At 46.0% G+C, this 22,818-nt stretch overlaps 1 protein-coding gene across 1 annotated transcript; it reads right to left on the minus strand.

The window, feature by feature from the left end:
- Positions 1-32: 32 nt before the first annotated feature.
- Positions 33-22,702, minus strand: map7b (microtubule-associated protein 7b). The gene is made up of 18 exons (XM_084483988.1): positions 22,639-22,702; positions 14,685-14,831; positions 14,075-14,152; positions 13,597-13,760; positions 13,070-13,187; positions 11,397-11,507; positions 9,424-9,543; positions 7,597-7,739; positions 5,715-5,857; positions 4,814-5,091; positions 4,119-4,272; positions 3,518-3,689; positions 3,331-3,435; positions 3,195-3,245; positions 3,077-3,110; positions 2,799-2,922; positions 2,160-2,332; positions 33-2,001 (listed from the first exon to the last, which is right to left on the minus strand). Exons 1-18 carry the CDS (start codon positions 22,682-22,684, stop codon positions 1,991-1,993), a joined length of 2,172 nt encoding a protein of 723 aa, XP_084340114.1. The 5' UTR covers positions 22,685-22,702; the 3' UTR covers positions 33-1,990.
- Between the last annotated feature and the right edge of the window lie 116 nt (positions 22,703-22,818).

The following is a 22,818-nucleotide window of genomic DNA, read 5'->3' on the forward strand; positions in this document are numbered from 1 at the left end:
AATAAAGCACAGTTTGGGAATGATTCCTCATGGACAGTGGTTAAGAAACTAAAGCATTTCCAGTGTGCATCCCCCACCCTTATCTAGGGTTAAGAAGCTCCTCTTCATGAAGTCGTGATGCAGAATAAATAATATTTTATTTACTGCATTTCAACCACTTTAAACAAACCATAACCTTAATTACCTTGCATTTCAGTATAGTAGGTATTGTTACAATGTATTGATAGTATAAACATGAACGGTTTCTAAATACACAATGGTCTATACTGTAAGATACAAAACTTTTAAGTGCAAAGCTTTTGAAGCAATTGGACTGATCTGGGGTGAGGCTGGAGTTGAGTGTTCATTCTCAGGATCTCTTTCGGATCACTGTTGCGGTGTGCGGTCAAACACGCCTACACAAGCCTGATTACATTTCAAGTATTATTGCTTAATAAGTACCCATGACTTTGTACACCCCATACCATTGTGATAAGAGTCATAATTCTCCAATAACATTCCAGTCAATCCTGGTTTCGATGTATTTTATATTAAAGTGGTTTTGAAGCCATTCTATAGAACGGGAGCCACAATAACTATACACATTTACTCCAGGATTCTGTAAACATGCAGCCAGGGTCAAATCCACAGGTTTTAATCTCCTTGGTGTTTAAAGACTAGGTTGGGCCCAAGTCCATACTTGACCTCATTTGGGATAATGCGGTAAGGCAAAGGAAGGTCAAAAATAGCAGCATTTATTCCTCAATCAACTCTCCTCCATCTTCATTAGGTCATTCCAGAGAGCATGCATACATTTCACAATTTAAATCTCACCCTTTCATGGTTTTCTTCTTAAAAAAAACAAAATGAAGACCACCCTTTATTGACCTTCCTTAAAGTATATTTTTAACCCACCCAAGTACCACGGCCCTCAAACACTGCCAATTTGGACCAGCAAAACAAGAGTAGATGCAGCTTCCTGCCCTTGTTTTTAAAGGGGACACAAGAAAAGGAACAATTTAATCAAAGAAGAGAAATAACAGAAATAATTGGGTCTTTACAGCCATTGTTATAAATCTAAACAAAAATCAGCTGAGAGAAACATCTCTGAATCCACCATCACCCCTCAACAACTCTTGAACATCTTCTAGACACAGCAGCAGAAACTACAGTAAACGGGAGCATCTCAAACCGCTATAGGTTCATTACATAGGATTATTTTAAATTAACACAGACTGTCTGCGATCAATGACTAGGCCACTCCCCATTATTTATTTCCTCTATTATTTCTAAAGAAAAGCGTGATCGGTAGAATTATGAGGTTTCATTGACAAACGGGGAAACCTTATAATACTTAGGGCACAGAGGGAATTCCAGCTGCTTCCAGCAAGTCGCGCTATGCTCTACAACAACAGAAAGTATCAAGACGTTTTCTTATCTTATTTTACAGGAATTATAAGTTATAAACACACCCCCACAGCCATAGCCGCTGCAACATATAAGGGGGGTTAGTATCTTCACCGCTGCTGTTATTTTAGAGGGGTGGCACGACCAGGTCATCAGAAGCAGGGGGGAGCGGCGATGGAGCCCCACCCAAACAGACCCCACACACGGAGGCAAACTTAAGTGTTGTGGTCGGAGAAGGAGGGACTGATCCTCCTTGACTCCCGGAGTAGAAGTATGAAGTTGTTGACGGGAATCCCGTCAGCATCTGTTGGATGTTTTGGAGAGTTCTTTGGAGAATGCCAGCTTTGGGAGACAGCTATGGTGCTCTTCAGATCAGCAGGACGCAGGGGGAGGGGAGTCGGGGGAGGGGAGGTGTGTGTGGGGGGGGGGGGGGGGGGGGGAGCTACACTACCTTAGGGGGTGTGGCCTTAGAGGTGGTCCCTCGCTCCTTATTTCAAGGCAGACATCTCTCCCCCAACCACTCCAGTCTCTTGTGTGCCGTCACTCTCTCCTTCCACCCGCTCTGTTGTGTGTGTGTGCGTTCACTGAGGCCCGTGCACACACTTCAGGCCACGTCTAAAATATTTCAGGAAGGAGACAAAGAACACGACGAAGCCGCTGCTATTATTGTCATTATCGTGATACATTATGAAGCATCGCCGTTCAAACAAAGAGCCACTTCTGCTGACCAAGTGAATAGGAGAGAAAGAAACCACGAGGGGACACACGCTGACCTGTTTCCTGTTGGGCCGCGAGGTCGTCCCTCCCTCCCAGGGGCTTGAGGAGGCCGTTCTCCATGAAGGCAATGACACGGTCCCTCTCCTCCAACGGCTGCTGCTCCTCCCCGGGGGGCCGCTGCCTGGAGCCCGGCGGCAGCGTGATCACCTCCTCAAACTCCCCGTTCTCTCTGCCCGGGAGGACGAGAAGGAGGAGTCGGTTGGCCGTCGATAAATTTGACTTTCTTTTTTTTTTCTTTTTGCTGAGTTTCTGCAGCAAACCTTCTCTCTTCTATTTTTTATTGCACGTTAATATTAATACTCAGAGAGATCTTCCCGGCGTTAAAGGACATTTAGTGTATGGCCCAATACATAGTATGGAAAAGGACGTATGCCAAAAACACCAGGATGCTGTTCTACATCTGGTCACGTTTCACGGTATGCAAGCCAGCATAATTTTTTTAGCTATTTTTTAGCCATCGACTGAGCCCGCAAAGTTGGGTCATTGGGTGGCACTGCACGTGTGCAAATCAGTGAAATCACCTGTAGTGTGTCCCATGTTCCCAATACTCATCACGTACACACACAGCATCTATGACCAAAGTGCTGAATGTCCATCCCTTAGAGACCATGGGTTTGAGTGGTTTTCGCTCCTACCTGCCGTCAGGGGGGGTTGAGGTGCTGGTGTCAGGGGGGGGGGCAGGAGTCGAGTCGGGGGCTGCGTGGCCGTTGCCGTTCTGATGCTGAGCACCGGGGGCCGTCCCTTGGGATGGGCTCACTGCTGCGGAGAAGAAACAAATATTTTGTATCAGTTGCTACCCAAAGCGCTATAGAGAGTTGAGTTGTGACCGGCACGAACACTATCCGTTTGTTAGACCGGTTTGTACACAGGTGGCTCTAGAATCCAAAACTAAGAGCGAAGTGGAAGTGGTTACCTGCATCGCCTCCGTTGCTCTGAGGTGTAACTTTCTGGAAAGGAATGACAAACAAAAATGTCAGTGATTGAGGTGGTTCACAGCCGTCTTGTTTTGCCATAGTAACGCGGTTCCCCACCTTCTCTGACGGATCTGAACGTCGCGTTCTCTTCATGATCTCCTCGAGGCGCTGGGAGGAGGAGAAGACAGAGGTCATTTAACAGCACTACAGAATCACATTGAGGTGTGTGCGTGTGCGTGTGTGTGTGTATTACCTTTTTCCTCTCATTGCGCTCTGCTTCCTCTTTCTGGGAACGTTTATCCCTCTCCTGCCTCAGTTTTTCCCCCTCCTCCTTCTGCCGCGCCTCCTCTTCTACCCGCTACAACACACACACACTTTTCAAACTACAGCATTGGCGGATGAACCAGATTCGGTGAGTTCCAGTGGGCTCTTGCTCCGACCTGTCTCTGGAGTCTCTCCGCCTCCTCCTTCTCCTTCTGAAGTCTCTCCTTCTCGCCTAACCTCTCCTCCTCCTCCTCCTTCAGCCTCCTCTCCTCGGCCTGCTGCTGCGCCTCCTCCTCCCTCCTCGCCCGCTCCTCCGCCTTGCGACGGGTCATCTCCTCCTTGGCAAGTCTGTCGTAGGAGGCGGGACACATGCCGTCCACACACACACCTTATAGAAAACTGAACCCTAGACTGGTGATTTGCACCGTATTTTGGGCTGAAGGGAATGATTATGAGAAATGTTACAACCGTTATAATGAGGATATTTTGTATATACTAGATTATTAGCAATTTCCCTAAGTCTCACACAAGCAATTTGAGTATTTACCAAGAATATGTATTGGAGTGGAGCTTGACAAATGTACATGGATCATTATTATTATTAAGAACAATAAAGCAAATGATAAATAATCATATTGTAAAGAGGAAAATCCTTCAATATTCCGTTTCACTCAGTCACCGGCGTCAATGTAAACTAAGACTAAGGAAGACGTTTTAAATCCCACAACACATGCCACCTCCACCTCCTCCTCCAACCCCCCTCCCTCCACCACGTACCTCTGCTGCTCCTCCTGCTCCCGGCGCTGCTCCTCCTCCCTCTCCCGCTGCTCGCGGGCCAGCCGCCGGTTCTCCGCCAGGATGCGGCTGGCCTCCTCGCGGTCCGTGGTGCCCCCCGAGGGCCTGGGGGCCGTGGGGCTGCTCACCACCGCCTCTGCGAGCACAACCAACCAGCGGCCCATTAGAGGCCATGCAGGTCAGAGGACGACTGGGGCAACGCTGCCGACCGGAAAAGACTCTGCACACTTTCCACCCTGGTGTCATTATTTGAATCATCAACAGTTGTGATGACTTATTTTCATAACTGTTGGTGAGCTTGAGCTTTGTTTTGTTATTTTATTGGTTAAAAGGGTCTTTCTGTTTAGCAATCTATCCCACTATAAAAATGAGACATAGAAATTAATTAACTAGGAGACTATGAATGATTTAATGGTATTTAAATACTTACACTGATCCCGCCATTTAAATGACCAATGTTAAGTTAAATAAACAATGTTAAGTTAAATTACCTGTTAAGTTAAATGACCAATGTTATGTTAAATGACCGATGTTAAGTTAAATGACCGATGTTAAGTTAAATGACCAATGTGAAGTTAAATGACCGATGTGAAGTTAAATGACCAATGTGAAGTTATATAAACAATGTTAAGTTCAGGAGCTGTGGCTCAGAAGGAGGAGACCAGTGAGGAACCGACCAGGGACGGGTGTGACCGGAGGTGGTGCTGACGGAGCCTGCTCCAGGCTGCTTCTGTTCTGGCCCACCGGCTGAGGCCGGGGCTGGGGTGGGCTCAGCAGCTGGTTCCCCTCCTCAGCCTCCTCTGCGCCTCCCCTCCCGCCTCTAGCGGAGGTCAGGGAAGGGGCGACGGTGACCTCGGGGGTCAGCTTCACCGGACGCATGTTCCCGGGGTCGTCGGCCACGGGGGACTTGATGAGCTTGGGGGTCGGGGGTCGACCGGCTGGTTTCTGGGGAGGTCTGTGGAGCGAGAGGAGACATTTCACAGTCAAATGTCTGTCCGGGTCACACTGAATTTCGACTGTTAAATACAGTAGATACACCCAGTGTGTTGAAATGATGAAGGGGTTTCGGAACACGTAATTAAACAGTGATAGTGTTTAAAAAGGCGTTTTTAGCGATATAAAAAAAAAATATATATAAAATAATTATTCAAAAAGCCATTGCTGTCATCGCAGTGTGGTCAGTAGCATGGGTCTCCTGGGCTCTCTGCTCTGCATATTGCAGTTAAATGTTTAGAGTATCCCGTTCCCACTTTATCCAATCAGGAGAGAGAACGCCACAAAGAGGCGGTCCTCTGTGCATTCATGGGCAGGCAGCAGGATTTTAGTGTTGACTGACGATGGCCGAACAGAAGAGGCCATTGACTCCAGTGCTCCTAGGAACAGCTTACACAACCAAACACAATACCAACAAAATAAAGCTACCCGCGAAAAGTCATGCAGGACCCCCGATTAAAATCGGATTGGCCTTCGCTGGGTCGGAAAGCAGGTGGTGACGTGGGTAGGAGAGACGGAAGTGCAAACCGAAAAAAGCAGACTGGATATCAGGTAGGACGGCCTTCGTGGGTGTGATTCTCCTACCTGCCAGGAGAGGGCGACGTGGCTTTACTCTTCTTCTTCCCTGGGGAGGATGAGCGTTTCCTAGGGGCCAGGGACAGAGTAGGAGCCAGTGGAAGAGTCAGGTTGCTCCAGGACTTCCTGGTGAAGTCATGCTCCTTGTGCTGCTGTAAACGACAAGCGGCAGAATAGGGATAGAAGAAGAAAGGAAGGAAAATAAAGTTATGCAGCTGTGTACCCATATACATCCAAATATACATGTCCATATACATCATATACATATCTAGAAACATTTCCATATGTATCCGCAGATGTTTCCAGGCTAAGAATAGCCTCCCTTGACACTGTACAGTGACAATTACTGACGGCAGTAAACATTACTATATCAACAGAGTGATGACACTTGTGCAAGAGCAAGCGTCTACTTTACATGTCATGTCTACATGTCATATTTGTCGACAAGGTGCAGCAGCCTTGCCAACAGCTAGGATAGAGTGGCCTGTGCCCGGATTAGCTGACCAGCCTCTCTCTGACCTGAGCACTGGAGTGACTTCTGTCTCCCAGGCTGCCAGCTCATGCTTAAAACCTGTGCCGACGTCCAAGACAACGGGGCATCATAAACAATCATAAAAACTGAAATCAATTGTTAAGCATCCTAGCATCAGGCACCACAGCAAAATGACACTGTTACACTATACAGACATCTAGACTGGCCTCATGTTGAGGGGATTGGACCACAGTGACAATAGCACAGTGTGTGTGTCATTAAGGAGTGGTGGTTTACTTTCACCGTCCTGTATGTGTGTGTATGCGTGCATATGTGTGTGTGTGAAAGGACACACGGGGTGATGTTGGAGCTTATGCGATGTCCTCTCTTAAATACCTTAATGGTATAAGCTGTAATACACTGGCAGGACAGATGGCCTGTCTAGCGCAGGGAGCAAGCGGTGCAATGTCCACACTCATCAGCATGTACCCAAAACAGATTGATAAAAAAAACGAAAACATGACATGACATGACTAAGCATCCCTTGATGAAATATGGCTATTTGAAGGGCCGTGCTTAAATGCTACACAAGTCAAGTTTTGAGGAAAACTCAGGACAAGTTTGAAGGAAAACAACACATTTCCAACCACACTTTCGCTCACACACACACGCTTGCCTCCGTCTGGGTCAGGCTTCCGACCGGATTGTACAGGAAGTGAGAAAGGGAGAGGGTCATGCAGACGAGTGTGTGGAGGCCGTGTGCGTCGCTCCAGGACACACACGGCTGACCAAATGTGCGGCAGCCATTTTGTGACGCGTGTCTTGTTCTCGCTCCGTTTCAGGCAATCACATCACATAAATCACTTCTGACAACGTATAGGCAAAATACACCTAGCGGCTCCATGTTCTGTGTTCCCGCCAAAGAGAGGCAGCTGTTCCCACACCTGAATACACCTTGATGGCGACAGAGAAGAGTGCGGTTCTGAATATCGTTAGTTTTGCCAATCTTGGCTTTGCATCTCCCTCTCTCTCTCTCTCTCCCTGATTATGCAATCGCATTGCAACCACACTAAAACAATAGTATAGGCAAAAAAACACCTTGGTGCTTGAGTGGATCTTAGGAGAATCAAAATGTAATAATTCAAACGCACCAATCTCCCACTACGACTTTGACCCTATTTAACACCGTGTGTGATGTCCCCATAGGGTGGATTCCTTTTAATGGCTTTTAATCTAAAAATAGGATAACTTCTTCAATTGATACTACATTCTTAATTGATCCCAGACAGGAAATTCAGGAAATGACCATCACACCTGGGGATGAAATAGGGTCCCCTTTGAAAAAAAAAAAAAAGGGTTAGTTGCAATGCTGGCCTTTTCCAGGCTGATGAGCGTATACATCTGTCCACATCGCTCTACCTGCATAGAGCCGAGGTTCCTCTTGCAGAAGGGCGGACAGGGGGTCGTCCCGCGGCTGAGGTTGCGGTCGTGGCTGCGGCAGTGGGGCAGTGGCTGGGCCTGCAGGGCCTTGAAGGACATGGGACCCGTGGGCTGGCAGGACACTGAGCGGGGACACACAGGCAGGGCTGGGGGGTTACGCACATGGGAGGGAGATGGGGGAGTGGCGCGGGCGGGATGGGGGATTCCGGGAGTCATTTCCCAAGGATGGGAGTATGAGGGTTATGCAGACCAATAATAAAGAGAGGGAGTGCGTATAGGGAGGAGGATGCACGGATGAGGACAATGGAGGAATGAAGGATGGAAGGATGGAAGGATGGAGGAGAAAGATGGAGAAATGGAGGGTTTTTTAGATGGATGATAGGCAGAAAGATAGGGAAGGAAAGGAGAGGCGGGATTTCAAAGGTTGACAGGACGGAGATGGAAAGATTGAAGGAGGAAATCAGGAGGAAAGATAGAAAGGAAGATCATTAGAGTTAATAATCTCATTGAATGTTAGTTATTATGGGATACGTGCAGAACAACTAGAGTGTTTGATATGGCTGAGAACTTCGGGATAATATGCTGGATAAAAGACTAGTGGACAACTTACTGTCTCCCAAAAACCCTATTATTAATTAGAATTTAAGTTAAATCCATGCATCAGATGTCGTTGATAACCTGTTCCTTTAAATAAACAACATCTTTGGCTGCCCCCAGGCCCACACTTAGCATTTGGGACATGTCTCTTTCCCTTCCTAGACAGAGTTGACCAAACTAGTCTTTGAGCTTTTTAAATAGAGAACCATTGTTACGGTTAAATCCCTTCCCATAGAAAAAAAAGGTGGTAGAGAGTGACCATAACAGACAGTGGTAAACAATACAATCCACACTGAAAGATAAACCTTTGAGCATGCAAAGAAACACATGTGCACTACAGAGCACACGTTCACACAACATGGGGTATGAATGCGCCGGAGAGCACGTGCTGGTGGCAAAAGCCAACGGGCAGTGGGAGACAAAACATGGCTCGAAAAGTGGAAATCGGTCACAGATGCTTGGGCAACAGTAGAGAGAAAAAGCCAGCAGTCCTGTCTCCCGGCCAACTGTCAAAACACAGTTGTTTCATGATCATCTGCATCAATCAAAGCCAACGATAAGGCCTATACTGGTGGAGGTAACCATTACTGTACTAGATGAAAGAAATGTATTCACAATGCATAAAATGTCGGACATTGATTTATCTGATTTAGCTTTCCTCAGGAGACAGTTGGTAGCATGATGGTTTGCAGTGCAGGCTATGTTATTTCCTGCATGCAGACCTGCATACATATTGACCGTGTGAAAGTTGTCAATTGCAATTGGGCATCTTGCACAGTTGCTCTGGTAACAGCAGGGGAAGAAGGAGCCCCAAAAAGGGGGAAAACTTCCTTAACAGTTCACTTGTTTAGGCCTCTTATTTAAGGTTGTGTAAGAGGGAGCGTGTGTCTGTGTGCGTGTGTTTACACCCTATATGTTCCAGATACAGGCTGGTAACTTAAGTACAAGTCAGCGTAATGCTTTTTAAATCAGGCTTAGTCTGATTACCCAGACTCCAGGTTTCTCTGGTTTCAAAAGTTCAAAGTACACATTCTTGCACGCGTACCTTTTCTAACATAAGATTCAGTTCAGGTGATTCACAGGTTCAATGAACATGCAATTGTCATGGCTCTGCAAAAGCATCTTTTGACAGGTGGAAAGGAAAACAACAGGGGTCTGTTAGAAGATTGTGCGTCTGAGGTTGTGTGTGTGTGTGTGTTTGTGCGTTACCTGTTAGCTCCTTGGCCAGGCTGGCCGTGCTGCGGCTACGTGCCAGGTAGGAGTGTGTGGGCTGCTGCAGGCGGTTCACCATCATGTTCTCCCATGGCGACAGAGGCAGGTGACGGAGACCTGCACACACACACACACACACACACACACACACACACACACACACACACACACACACACACACACACACACACACACACACATCAGTATTTGAAGAAGTACTTCTATAACTCCTACAGGTGCCATGCTAAAATAATACATAACTGCCAAGGCACAAGGCCACTCTCCATGAATGGGCTGGGCCACATTCACAGCAGCATGCATTCTGCGTGTTGACCACAGCCATCAACAAACAGCCTGTGGTGAGGCTCAGACCACGTCAGATGCAGACAGGAGGAGGAGGAGTGCAGTCAGATAACACAATGGAAACCATGCCAGTGGTGTCTGACAAAACACCAAACACGCCCTACCCTTCAGGTAAGGCCAATGCTAAAGGTAAATGTTACCTGTTATGCCGACCTTTATCTCTTATTCATGTTTGGGTGTTATGCCTGACAAAGTACTGTGGAATATTTCAGACATTATGTATTATGATGTATGTATTATTTATTTAATACTTTAAATGTTAGATTGTGGTAGTCTTCAACTATGTCAACATGTATGTAATATCAATATTATATCATGGATTCAGAGTGGTTTCGAAGCAAAACATTTTGGGCGATCAGGATATTAAAAACACAGAGCGTTCCCAAAAAAAACTAAAGATTAACCAAGAGGATTAGAGAATGGGGGCATGCTGGAGTCTGGGGAATGACATTCTAACAAAGGCATGCTGAGCTCTCTCAAGACATTCAACATCCAACCCTAAACCTGGGGATGCAATACAATGAATGTCCTCTCTACCATGCACAGAAAAGGGAATTCCAGATAAACACAAAATCATGAATAAGTAATCTATTATGAAGGAGCCGAAATTCATTATTCAGCATGTTGGCACGTTGTTCTTAATATGGATCGATTAATAACATCCCTACCTTTTTTTCTTTTAATCCAGATATGTAACATAGTGTACATTTAAGTGTAGGGATAATATAAAATCACTGATCAACATCATGAAAACGGGCCATTTCATAATAATGATATTGAAAATATATTGATACTAATATCAATACTTATTCTTACTTCATGTCCCTTGAAGTGTGTACAGTATGGCATGCACAGGAAATAAAATGGCTTGTGCACTAGTGTTTTCAACCACAACACCATCTTTGCAAACGATAGCTCCCTGTTTGCAACATGTTGCAACGTTTTCCACTGTTATCGTTTGACTCAGAGTGAATGATTCAGAGTTGGTTATGAGTGATGATGAGGCTAACAAGGATGACATCTTCGACAACCAGCTTCCCAGGCAACACCTGTGTTTCTGTTGTGGGCGTTCTTCCCCTGGTGGAGGCGGAGTTTGGACTGAGAGGCGCTAATGACAGGAGAGGAGGCTGTCCTCTTTCGCAAGGCTGTGAGTGACAGACGGGACGGCCAAACAGAACACACTGGTATTCACAACACGGCAGGCCACTGAGAGCACTGAAGGAGACAAATCCGTTGTTTCATGGTGACTCAAATCTATATTTTTATGAGAATTTGATTAATTTGACAGGACATGGAACAGTAAATATATAAATATATACATTTGTAGATAATTGTAACAATTAGGTGCTCTACATATTCTTATGAATAGAAGTGCTATCAGGGTCGTACCAAGGGAGATAATAATCATATTCTTCTTATACACCATTAAAAAATACGTAAGAACATTATATTCCATGTCTGCAAAGTCTGTTTAGCTAGATGCCACTCAACCCTACGCACTGACTGAACCTTTAAGGATAGCAACAAGTTAGGCTGAACCCACACTGCGGATAAAAACACTGTTAGCTTGGGAATCAGACTCAGACTCTCTTTCTCATCTTTCTCACCTCTGTCTGGCGAGTGCATCAGTGTGGCGGAGGAGGAGGACAGGCGCTTGGTTATGATGGGGTCCATGTGCTTTGACAGATTCATGGTAGAGACCGCCCGCCTGTCTGAATCTACAAACACAACAGGGAATTCAGGTCACACAACCTGAGGGGCATGGACAGAGAGAGAGAGAGAGAGAGAGAGAGAGAGAGAGAGAGAGAGAGAGAGAGAGAGAGAGAGAGAGAGAGAGAGAGAGAGAGAGAGAGAGAGAGAGAGAGAGAGAGAGAGAGAGAGAGAGAGAGAGAGAGAGAGAGAGAGAGAGAGAGAGAGAGAGAGAGAGAGAGAGAGAGAGAGAGAGATGGTGGTAGTGTGTCATCTGTTCTATGAGTGTGTCCGGTTAGATGGTGAAAATGCAGCGATTTCTTAGGACTAATAAAGGACCTGGGGAATTAGGGACTAATAGATTCTATGTTATCTATACATCGTTCAATATTAACACAAGTATTCACACACTGCATGCTACACAAACCATTGAACACAAAACACCAACTGGACGACAATGGTAAAGCCAGCTTTCTACAGCTAGCAAGCTAGTCGGCTAACCACTAGCTAGCGTGTTCATATATTCACATTGTGAGGCCATTCCATATCTGCGGGAGTGACTGTAAGCACCCTGCAAGTGCTCCAGCCCAGCAAGGTCAAGTTGATATAGGAAAGCTGACTCGACAAACCCTGGACCAGGAGCCGGACAGAGGGAGGGGAGGAGAGAGAGAGATAGGAGAATGAAAACAAATAAAATCAATGGAACAACATTGGTGTGCGGTGGGAGGGGAAACATTGGCGGGTAAAGAATAAAAAACAGGATTGGTTCCAAAATGTAAACAAGGAAGAAGTAGCCTACAGTACAACAAATATTCAGGAAATGCCAGTGAGAGAATGAGATAGAGAGAGGTGGAGAAGGGTGTGAGTCAGCATTAACAGGGCAGTGCAACTCACTGTACAAACAACAACAAAGGGAAACAAAACTGGCACAGAGCAACACACAACTACACAAAAGAACCACACACAGGCGTGGGCGAAGGCCTGGCAACCTGACCGGCTGCCAGTCATAACACATTATTTGTGAGGCAAAAACAGCCAGAAATAGTTAATTATAGAGAGAAAGCAGGTGTTATATATATATACTATACCTATACTGCAACGCATCTCATTAACACACATCCACACGTGCTGTGTGTTAATGTGCCTTTAGGTGTGTTTTTTTCATTTGTTTTTATGTGTGTGCTATAGGCGTGTGTTTGCGTGCACATTGTGAATTTATGTGTACACGCACGTGTATCACCTATGTGTATTACCTGTGTGTGGGTATCAACTGTATGCATTACCTGTGTGCGTGTGGGCATCATCTGTGTGCATCACCTGTGTGCGTGTGTGTTTGTCTGTGTGTGTTTGTAGTATCGGCGTGCGTGCTGGGTGTGTGTGTGTGTGTGTGTGTGTGTGTGTGTGTGTGTGTGTGTGTGTGTGTGTGTGTGTGTGTGTGTGTGTGTGTGTGTGTGTGTGTGTGTGTGTGTGTGTGTGTGTGTGTGTGTGGTACCTGCGTGCGTGCTGGGTGTATGTGTGTGTAGTACTGGTGTGTGTGTGTGTGTGTGTGTAGTACCTGCGTGTGTGCTGGGTGTGTGTGTGTGTGTGTTACCTGCGTGCGTGCTGGGTGTGTGTGTGGGCAGGGCTCCTCCCCAGGACCAGCGGTTGGGCTTGGGTTTGGTCCTCTGACTCCGCTCAGTGGTGCGGCGGATCACCGCCTCGTGGCGAGCCTATCCCATAATAACCCCCGGTGCACATTACTTTACGGCCTCCATAAAGGAAACGTTATTCCATATTGATGTGTAAAGATCATGTGACCGCGGGGTCCCTGGATGAGCTCAGCGGCAGGATGGAGGATATGTTACACTAATGACGCGCTGGAAACCAGTTCATCCAGCTTATTATGTGCTGAACATAATCCAGCACACAAATGTCAATACGTTTCAAATACAAAACCTCATAATTGTAATAACATATCTACAGCATACAGTAGCAGTGCTGTATGTGACCACTGGACAAATTATTTTCACACATATTTTCCGTAAAAACTAGTGACTAAACAAGACTGTATAATGATTTTACAGACAGTGACCTCTGTATCCAAAACAAATATGCATATTCACACACACACACACACACCTGATCCTCCTCAAACTTCTTTCGGCGTTTCTCCTCCACGGCGATGCGTCTCTTCTCCTCCTTGCACCGCTGCTCCTCCTGCCGCCTCCTCCTCTCCTCCAGGTGCTTCTCGTACTGCTGCCTGGCTCGCTCCTCGCGCTCCTGCCACTCCGCCTCCCGCAGTGCTGACACACACACACACACACACACACACACACACACACACACACACACACACACACACACACACACACACACACACACACACACACACACACACACACACACACACACACACACACACACCAGTTGCAGAGGTTCAATGGATTTGAATGAAGTAAGTAAAGAATGACCACAGCTATCAAAATAGGCATTGAAAAAGGTATATTCAATAAACAAAAGGATACAATAAGAAGAAACCAATGTGAATGGTCAGCTGAAGCTCTCGACACAAAGACATACAAACACACACACACAAAAGCATGTGCAGAATACACACCATTTTGTTTCTCTTGCACCTCGCGGCGTTCTCGGGCCAGCTTCTGTCTCTCATCAATCTTGTTGTAGAGCAGAGAGTCTGAACAGAGTCACACAAAGGGAAACGGGTGAGGCGATGAATCATGGCCATGGCCATGAATGGGGTTGGATTCAAGCACAGCTGAATGAAAATGATTATATAAGGGAGTATCTGTACACAATATCAATACATAAATATATGCACGATTTCATGATATGCTTATGAATGGACCCAGGTCCAACTGAGAGTCTATGGGGTTTGTTTGCCTTATCATTATCAGGGCAGGTCATGCTTCCTAATTGATCATAAAATGACAACACAGAAAATACTAAACAACCATGCCAAGAAGGCCCCCCACTCCCCTGCGTTCCTTCTAGTGGTTTCTCCCTTAATAATCAAGGGAGTCTTGTCCTTTGTGGGGGATACATTGAGGGGGTGTCATATATAATGGCCTGTGAAGCCCTTTGAGACTGTTGCTGTGATTCAGCGCTATCCAAATCAGACGGTCTTGGATTATGACCGGGTCCCCCTCAATCCAGCTACCTCCACTGAAAGCCACTCAGAAGAAAGGGATGCTGTGTATGAACTCCACCTGCTCTGTAGGCGGTGCTGCCATTGGGGCTGCTGCTGGTGCCGGCGGTGCTGAGGGTGACGGTGTACGTCTGGCCCGAGACGGAGGATATCCCCCTGGAGGTGGAGGACGCCGCGCCCTCCTCTGCTGTACCCTGGGAGGAAGACGCTGGAGGGAGGGAGAGAGGGAGGAAGAAGGAAGGAAGGAAGAATGGCCGACAAGGACAGAAAGACAAAGAGAAAAGAGAAAGAGTGGAGCAGACAGGCAGGAGACAGAAAGACAGGAAAGTTGAGGGTCAGCAGGGAGCAGAGAGGAGACAGACAGAGACGGAGACAAAGAGATTGAAGGTGTTACATTTTTGTATCAAAACACAGACAGACAGTTTGTCTGTCATTGGGATAGCTGAAGAGGTATCCAGGAAGATTCCTAACACACATACACACACCAACACACACACACACACACACACAAAGGACGAAAGAAGGCCCATGCTTTCCATTGCAGTGCCAGGATGTGTACAATTTATTTGTAGTAAAGACCCAGACACACACACACACACACACACACACACACACACACACACACACACACACACACACACACACACACACACACACACACACACACACACACACACACACACACACACACACACACACGAGACAGAAGTCTTAATGGAGGCTTAACAGAATTGAGAACCGCAACAGATTAATAGAATACAATATATCTCCCCCTGCATACCTTATTATTTGAATACAAGATAATAAGGTGATCTTTGTAGCATCATACCAATAAAAATGTGTTGTTGTCATACCAATAAAAATTTGTTGTTGTCAGTCAGTATATAGTAAACACAACCGTCTTGTGTGAGGGGGTAGAAACAGTTATCAATAAACCAGAATTAAAACCAACAATTTCTTCAAAGTTTTTTTGGCCTTTTTTATTATATATATATATATATATATCAAGTGACATTTTTGCCCTTAGTTGTTCCTGCTCCTTTATATAACCTCATGTAGCTCAATACGGTCCACTGAGTCCCGACAGCTCATACAAAACCACTTGATAAACAACACTCTCAGCCCAAAGATGACTCAGCACATTTCAGCAATTATCCCCATTAACACTGACGTTGATCTCATTACAGCTGCATGCATTGGCCAACATTAGACAGCAGTATCAGAGTATATTTGACCCCGTACACCTCCAGTAATCCAAGAGAAAGTCAGTAGCTGTGCATCTGATATGACAGAGGAAGGACAGTCCCCACAGACACCAGAGTGTCCTAGAAAAACCTAAAATGATAAAACACTGACATATCATGTGACCCAGATAAGCATTTCACCCATATCTGCATTCCTAGTGCAATGGCAACCACAGATTTCACGAGTTTACATCCAGCCCATGGCGTCACTGCATTGAAACCGGTTTTATGTTTACCCAGGACAACAAAAGAGACAATATCTGCATACTTTCTTAAAGTTAATCATTACCATCTTTGGAGCAGGCGAGAGTAGACACACTGGGCATTTCTCCTAATAAAGATACATTTTGTTGTCAATAGGCCCAATTCTGCTCTGGCTCTTTGTGGCTCTCTTTCAACCTCACTTTGAGGAGTATTGGTCATCTTTACCGCAGGTAAATCCTTTCCCCAAGGGCCTTTAATAATGAACAGCTGCACATAATAACATTTACCAAAGCAATACAAATACATGCAAAGAAACACAAATAAAGTAAACCAAAGCTTATTGCAACAACATACAATGTATTAAGCGATAATGTAGTTAGACCATGAGATTAGTTTGGAATAATACAGCCGTTTCTGAATGCCTTTAGTTAATTCTGTAAAGGTTACTGCATTCTTCCATTATATCATCAGGGTTAAATTATTATGATTACGTTCCATATCAGTGCATTTATCTTTACAGAACTATAGCAGGGTTGAGGTGTTTTTAAATGGAACCAGCTGAAGGGGATCACATGGTGGTAACCATAACCTTTAAAACGTTCAGATAATAGCCCAGCAGGAAGGATGGTGTGTAAATATTGAGACAAACAGTGACATCTCAGGTGCCTCACATAAGGGCTGTTTGGGAAATGATAAGATGGCACATTTATGAGATTGCGGTCATAAGCTATAGATGGATATCTGATGATCCATTTTAGCAAACATTTATTATAATTTGTTTTTAAAGGTTTAAGGTCTCATAGATGTCCTGTATATATACAAAAACTGAAACTGTCTTCCTTATGATTCATAGCCACGAGAAATGCATTCGTAATCACTTAAGTGTGTAAGCGTGATGGGCTATGTTCAACGGGACATTGATGTTACCGACAGTCAAAACTATGTCAACCACAGGGGTCGACAATTCAAGGTGAACTCCAGCTTGTGTGGACTCTAAAGACATGCCAAAACTGATGCCACTAAAGGAGATGAGGATTGAAGCAGCCACCTTCCAACGTACTGCCCGATCTCTACAGCTGTAATCTGGGTGAGAAGTATGGAAAGTGCTTCAAAAGCTCCCCTCTTCAGCTGCTGGATGACCCCAAAACAGCCTCATCGCTCCTCGAGCTTAGTGCACCCATTTCCCCACCATCTGTCATACACTGCATTAATTTTCATAATTCCACCCTAGATCTAATATACAGTACATATTGTGCAAATAGATGTTGTATGGTTTATGACAGGGCGTCCAAACACCCCCAATATACTGTAGGACAAAGTACCGCAGTGTTGGCTGATCACGTAGTCACTGACCAAATCAAACAGTGGATATGCAGTTATAGTTTAGCAGGCTGAAAGAGCCCAACTATTACTAGTTGGAACCATTCAGTCTGCGTTAAATTTAATTAGTTAAAGTGTTGTAGCAAAGTTTGATGGTCTTAAAAGCTATAAATCGTATTGTCTTTAGCCGTTACCTGGACACTTAAATTGGGACATGATTCCAAGTGGGGGGAAGCAGTCCCCTCCGATAGGTCAGATAGGTGGATCCAAATCAAACATGGTGCCCACTAGCGGCATCCTCCACAGGAGAAGATAAAGTCCAGTAGGGAATCCATAGTGTGGAAGATGACACGCCACAGAAGGAGATAGCCTCCAGCAGTGCCAAGGGACTCCGAAGTAAAAGGGAAACCAGATCGAGACAAGCGGTCAAATCTGGCTGATGTGCCCAAATGTTGTTGGAACTGTTTTTGTATGTCGTCCAATCTGTGGCTTCTCTCCAACTCCCACCGTCCCTTCCTTTACTCTGGGAATGTATTTATTTGATAGAGAAAGAGAGAGACAAATAGACACAGAATGGGACAGTGTCGAGAGTGACTCTTTAATCTGCCCAACCCTCTCTTATTTCTAAAGTGTGTGTGTGTGTGTGTGTGTGTGTGTGTGTATCATGTTGTACCAGCGGCAGTCAGATTAAATGTTCAGAGTTAGCGATTAGTGCCGAGTTGCGCTGGCCTCTGGGTAGCAGGCTAACACAGGGGTGGGGGGGTGCCTCATGCCTATCCTGCGGCCTGAGAGGATTAGCTGGCGCTAATGCTAAGCTAAACGCTAAGCTCCAGCCGATGAAGTCTAGTGGCCAGAAGCAGGGGTGTCTCTTCCTTCTAGGCCCCATGGGAGACACCCTCGTCCTGGCCAACGGGTAAACTGTGTATAAGGTAAGAGCATTGTTAGCCCAGGTATAATCAAAGCATAGCCTAGCCTTGGACAGTTTCAGTAGACACACTGGCACCCTGAGCATTGGATGAACTACATTGGGCTTAAGTTTGATGCTTTGAGGATAAAACGTTGCATAATTAAGATTACAAAAGCGGTAGCTGCCTTTGATTATTATAAATGAATAAATTAAAACATTTTAGTGAACTTTGGCATGGGACTTCCGTATCCTTCCTGTCTTTAGTCTCCACTGCTCTCCATTATTCATGTTTAAAGTGCTAGGCATACTTCTGTGTTCATGCCCCATGGGAACACTAGATGGGACTGTAACGGCCCAACGCATTAACATGAGCCTTGCCCTCTGGTTCAGCCTGGCCATGGAGAAAAGTTAGGGAGATGAAGGGGACATTTCCACATGCCAGGATACTTAGCATTTGCATCTTACGATGGGCGAGTGGACACAGTCATGCCCTAATCAACAACTTTATTAAGGATTGTGTCAAAGCTGGTGTTGCCCATGAGAAGTGACCCAAGAAGGTTGTCTGAGAGCCAAGAAAGAAAGGCATCGGTTTTCCTGTGTAACCGTACCAAACTGGCTGCACCACCAATAACTCCCTGCTCAAGTTATTGATCCTTATCGAATGTCAGGCGAGACAGGAGCCCCAGACAGTCAACAGTCTGCCAAGAAATAATCCATAACTAATTAGGACGGAACATGAACTTTGTCTGAAAACAAAACTTTTGTCTCCATCTTAAATTTATTTATTTATTTTTAAAGAATAACAATGGCTTACAACCCAGAAATGACAGTCACACAAATAATTGCTGAGTGACTGCTGTGCTTAGCCATGCACTACGTCCACACACACACCAGAGAGGGTGAATCCCCACTCTCTCCCTTGAAGGGTGTCAGCCACTTTCCACAAGCCAACACAATTTGACCAGACAGTTACTTGTCACTACAAACGTCAAGAGCTCCCTGAAGGCAAAAGGATGCCCTCAATGGTGTTTGCATTGACTACTTTCTACAAGTCTAGCACCGTGGTTCAGCAGCCATGCATCACACACAAAAATCTGTTAGCATTTTCACATTTCCTCGTTTTAAATTGGAAATCACAATAATTCTCTCTGGGCTACTTTGAAAAGTTGTTCATCCATTTCCCAGATACCTGCCAGCGTGACTGCCAGCCACACACATACAGCAATGACACAAATCTCCATCCATACATACCGCACTACGAGCTAGGACGGAAATGCCAACCCACATCCACCTGTCACTCAAGTGTGCATCCTCCCGTCTCCATCTCCTCTACCTTTTTTTCTCCTTGTGCGAGCCCCACGCTGCTTCTGTCCCTCCTCTTCCTCCCTGATGGTGAAGAGGGCAGGGATGGCCGAGCGGCTGGCTCCCTTCCTCAGTGTGCTTTTGCCCCGCGGGCATCCACCACCTCCTCCTCCCGTTACTTGTCCTTTAATGTTGGGCATCACCTGCCCCTGTCGCTAACCCACTAGCGTGCTGGCTAACTGTGTCACCTAGCCCGGCCCATCCCACCGCTTAGCATCGGTATGGGGGTTGGATGGAGGCAGGTCACCAGAGGACAGTGCTGAAGTCACTGGGCTGGTTTACAAGGTGGTCTCTCTCTCTCACTGCAGGTTATCCCCCCCCCACCACCACCACCACCACCACCACTGCCTCCTCTCTGCCCCCCGCCAACAGCCTAGCTCTATCCTCAGCAGCAGTGACTTGGCTGTGCAACAGCTAACACTAGCTGCAATGCTAACACTGCCGCTACTGGTCAGCCTCCGACAGTGTGGAGAGTGGGAGAGAGAGAGAGAGCGCAAGAGAGGAAGGAGAGATAGCGGAAGGAGAGATAGAGCAAGAGGCAGTCGAGAACACTAACAATGATGGAAGTCAATGAGGATGTGTTGGAAGGAGGGGTAGAGAGAAGGACAGAGAGGCAGAACAATCCAAAGAAAGAATTATGGATTTGGAGTATTGAGAAGCAAGAGAACTAAAGGGAAGGAACCGAAGGGAGACAAAACAAACAAAAAAGGAGCAACTCACTGTGCCGTGTCCGGACTGACTGTGGTGGTGAGAGAGCGGGAGGTACAGAGTGAAACAGCGAGAGAGAGAGAGAAGGAGAGAGCGAGGGACTTGCAGGATGATGAGCCCTGGTGCAAGATGAAAAACTGTAATCCTGATAACTGGAGTGGAAATGCGACTTCTGTCCTTCAGTCCCCAAATAAATCTCTCCCTCAATTCAAGGGACACACACTAATCTTTCCCCTACACACTACTAAAACTACAACAGTCTCTTAGATTTGCCCTGGGCTCAATCTACGTCCCTCAGTCTGCAAATGCAAACTCCGAAAAAACTGACTTGATGCTACTGGCTGTACGGGTGCAGGCAGGACACAAAGACGCAGCTGATTCAAATATTTAGTGGTGATAACGAGAGGGAGAGATGCGATACCAGGAAGGGTAACCCTGATGACAGCAGCACGTGGACCAATGATGTCAGAGCGAGACACTGTGAGGGAGTGAGCGGGCGACCTTCATGCAGACTAAAGCCAGCATTTACCACAATGAATTGACAGACACGCATGTACTACCCACACACACACACACACACAACAGGTCTAGCTTCTGCTAGTGTATGTATACAGTGTTTGTTCACAGAAGAGGTGGCTTCCGACTCCACCCACTTTTAGTGGTGTCAACACTGCAGAGGCTCATTCCCAGCATTGTTTAGTAAATTTGCTGTGTGTGTGTGTGGGGGTGGGGGGGGGGGTGAACGTATAGAGATGGAGGCAAGGAGATGTGCTGAACTCTCAGTTTAAGATGCAGAGAGAGAGAGAGAGAGAGAGAGAGAGAGAGAGAGAGAGAGATTTGGCAGACTCTACGGCAGCTTATGCCCCCCCCCCCCCCCCCCCAAACACACACAGGACCACTATAAAACAAGCCTCATCTTTATGCACATTGTGTGCAGTTGTGGGTGCATGAGTGCATGCCGATTCCTAGTGTCACTCTGAAAGTGTACATTGGATGTTTTGCATACACAAATGGGCTTGAGGATGCTGCATTGCAGAAATATCAAGCATTGGGTAGCCCTGGCATTGCGTATAGCAGAGTTGTGATGTGAAAAAAACACATTGCATAAAATCCATACTTGAATTTGGATCTTCATATAAAACAAAGGGAAGCCCAGGGCTTTCCAGAAGGTTTTTTCAAAAACGTATTGCAGAAGCTATACCTAGGAGCTAGGACTACACACCTTCACGAAACAGTCGGCCAATCTTTGTTCCCACAGTAGTCTATGGAGTAATACTGTAATCCTACGCTAGAGACTTTAACCCGATAGTCTTGGCTCCACGCCCTTCTCTCTCTCTCTCTCACACACACACACACACAGACACAGACACACACACACACACACACACACACACACACACACACACACACACACACACACTCTTCCTTTTCACCTAAATAAATCCAGGACAAATTGTGTGTGGGTACTATTTACAGGATTACATCTACTCGCCGCAATAGCATAACGTTGCACCATGTATGCCTAAATTGTACTTAATGTAATTAAGTTGTCACTTTGAGAACCTATCCCCAGAACATTAATACTCCCATTCAAACTATTCGTTCATCCCAGTTGATCTCATCAGTGTGTGAAACGTGTTTCAGAATCCACAAAGAAATGGACACGAATAACTTCCTTCCTTTCGTTTTACACTCCTCGTTCCAAAGTACATTTTCCCTCTCCCTTCTCTGACCTATAGGAGAGCGATTAGGGTGCTGATAAGGTGGCGAAGTAGGCCAGCCTACGGCATGTTTAGCTCTATTACAATTGCGTGTATGTAACACCTTTTGTAATTGCAGCGTTCTAGAGAAGCTTCTGGACCCTTTGTACACACATTCACCTGTCACGTCAGGCCAACCCCATGTATTTGAAGCCCCAGGGGCGTTTTGACAAGCTGGAAAAATGTCAGCAACAGGTGTCTACTGACACTGACATGTACAGAAATCCCAATAAAAACAATGCTCAACAAGACAAACTTTTATCAACGGGCTCGAAAAACAAGGCTGAATCACTAAATATAAACCACCAGGGACTAGGTTGAGAGTTAATCCTATTCCCGTGACCCGGTTTGCGCTCCTTACACCTCACCTCAACTTCTGGTAAGGATTCAAAGCGAATGAAAAAAGAAAATAACACCATTTCTACTTTGTCAATGTTGACCATATTTGTCCCGAACTTATTCCATCCCCAAAAGTCCGTCAAGTCCACTTTACTGCCGATAACAACTCACCTTGGGATTCGGCAGGAGATGCGTCGCTGCCGTCCAGGTCCGCCATTTCTCCTGACGTGAGCTGAGATGGATTAGCACTAGGAAATCGAGTGGACGTAGGAATGGTTCGGGGAATTCTGGCGCCTCCCTGCGGACAGGTGGGGGACTACATGGTAGAATGTGAATCTTAGGACAGTACAC

Source organism: Micromesistius poutassou, assembly GCF_964030765.1.
Source record: "Micromesistius poutassou genome assembly, chromosome: 19".
NCBI classification, from domain to species: domain Eukaryota; kingdom Metazoa; phylum Chordata; class Actinopteri; order Gadiformes; family Gadidae; genus Micromesistius; species Micromesistius poutassou.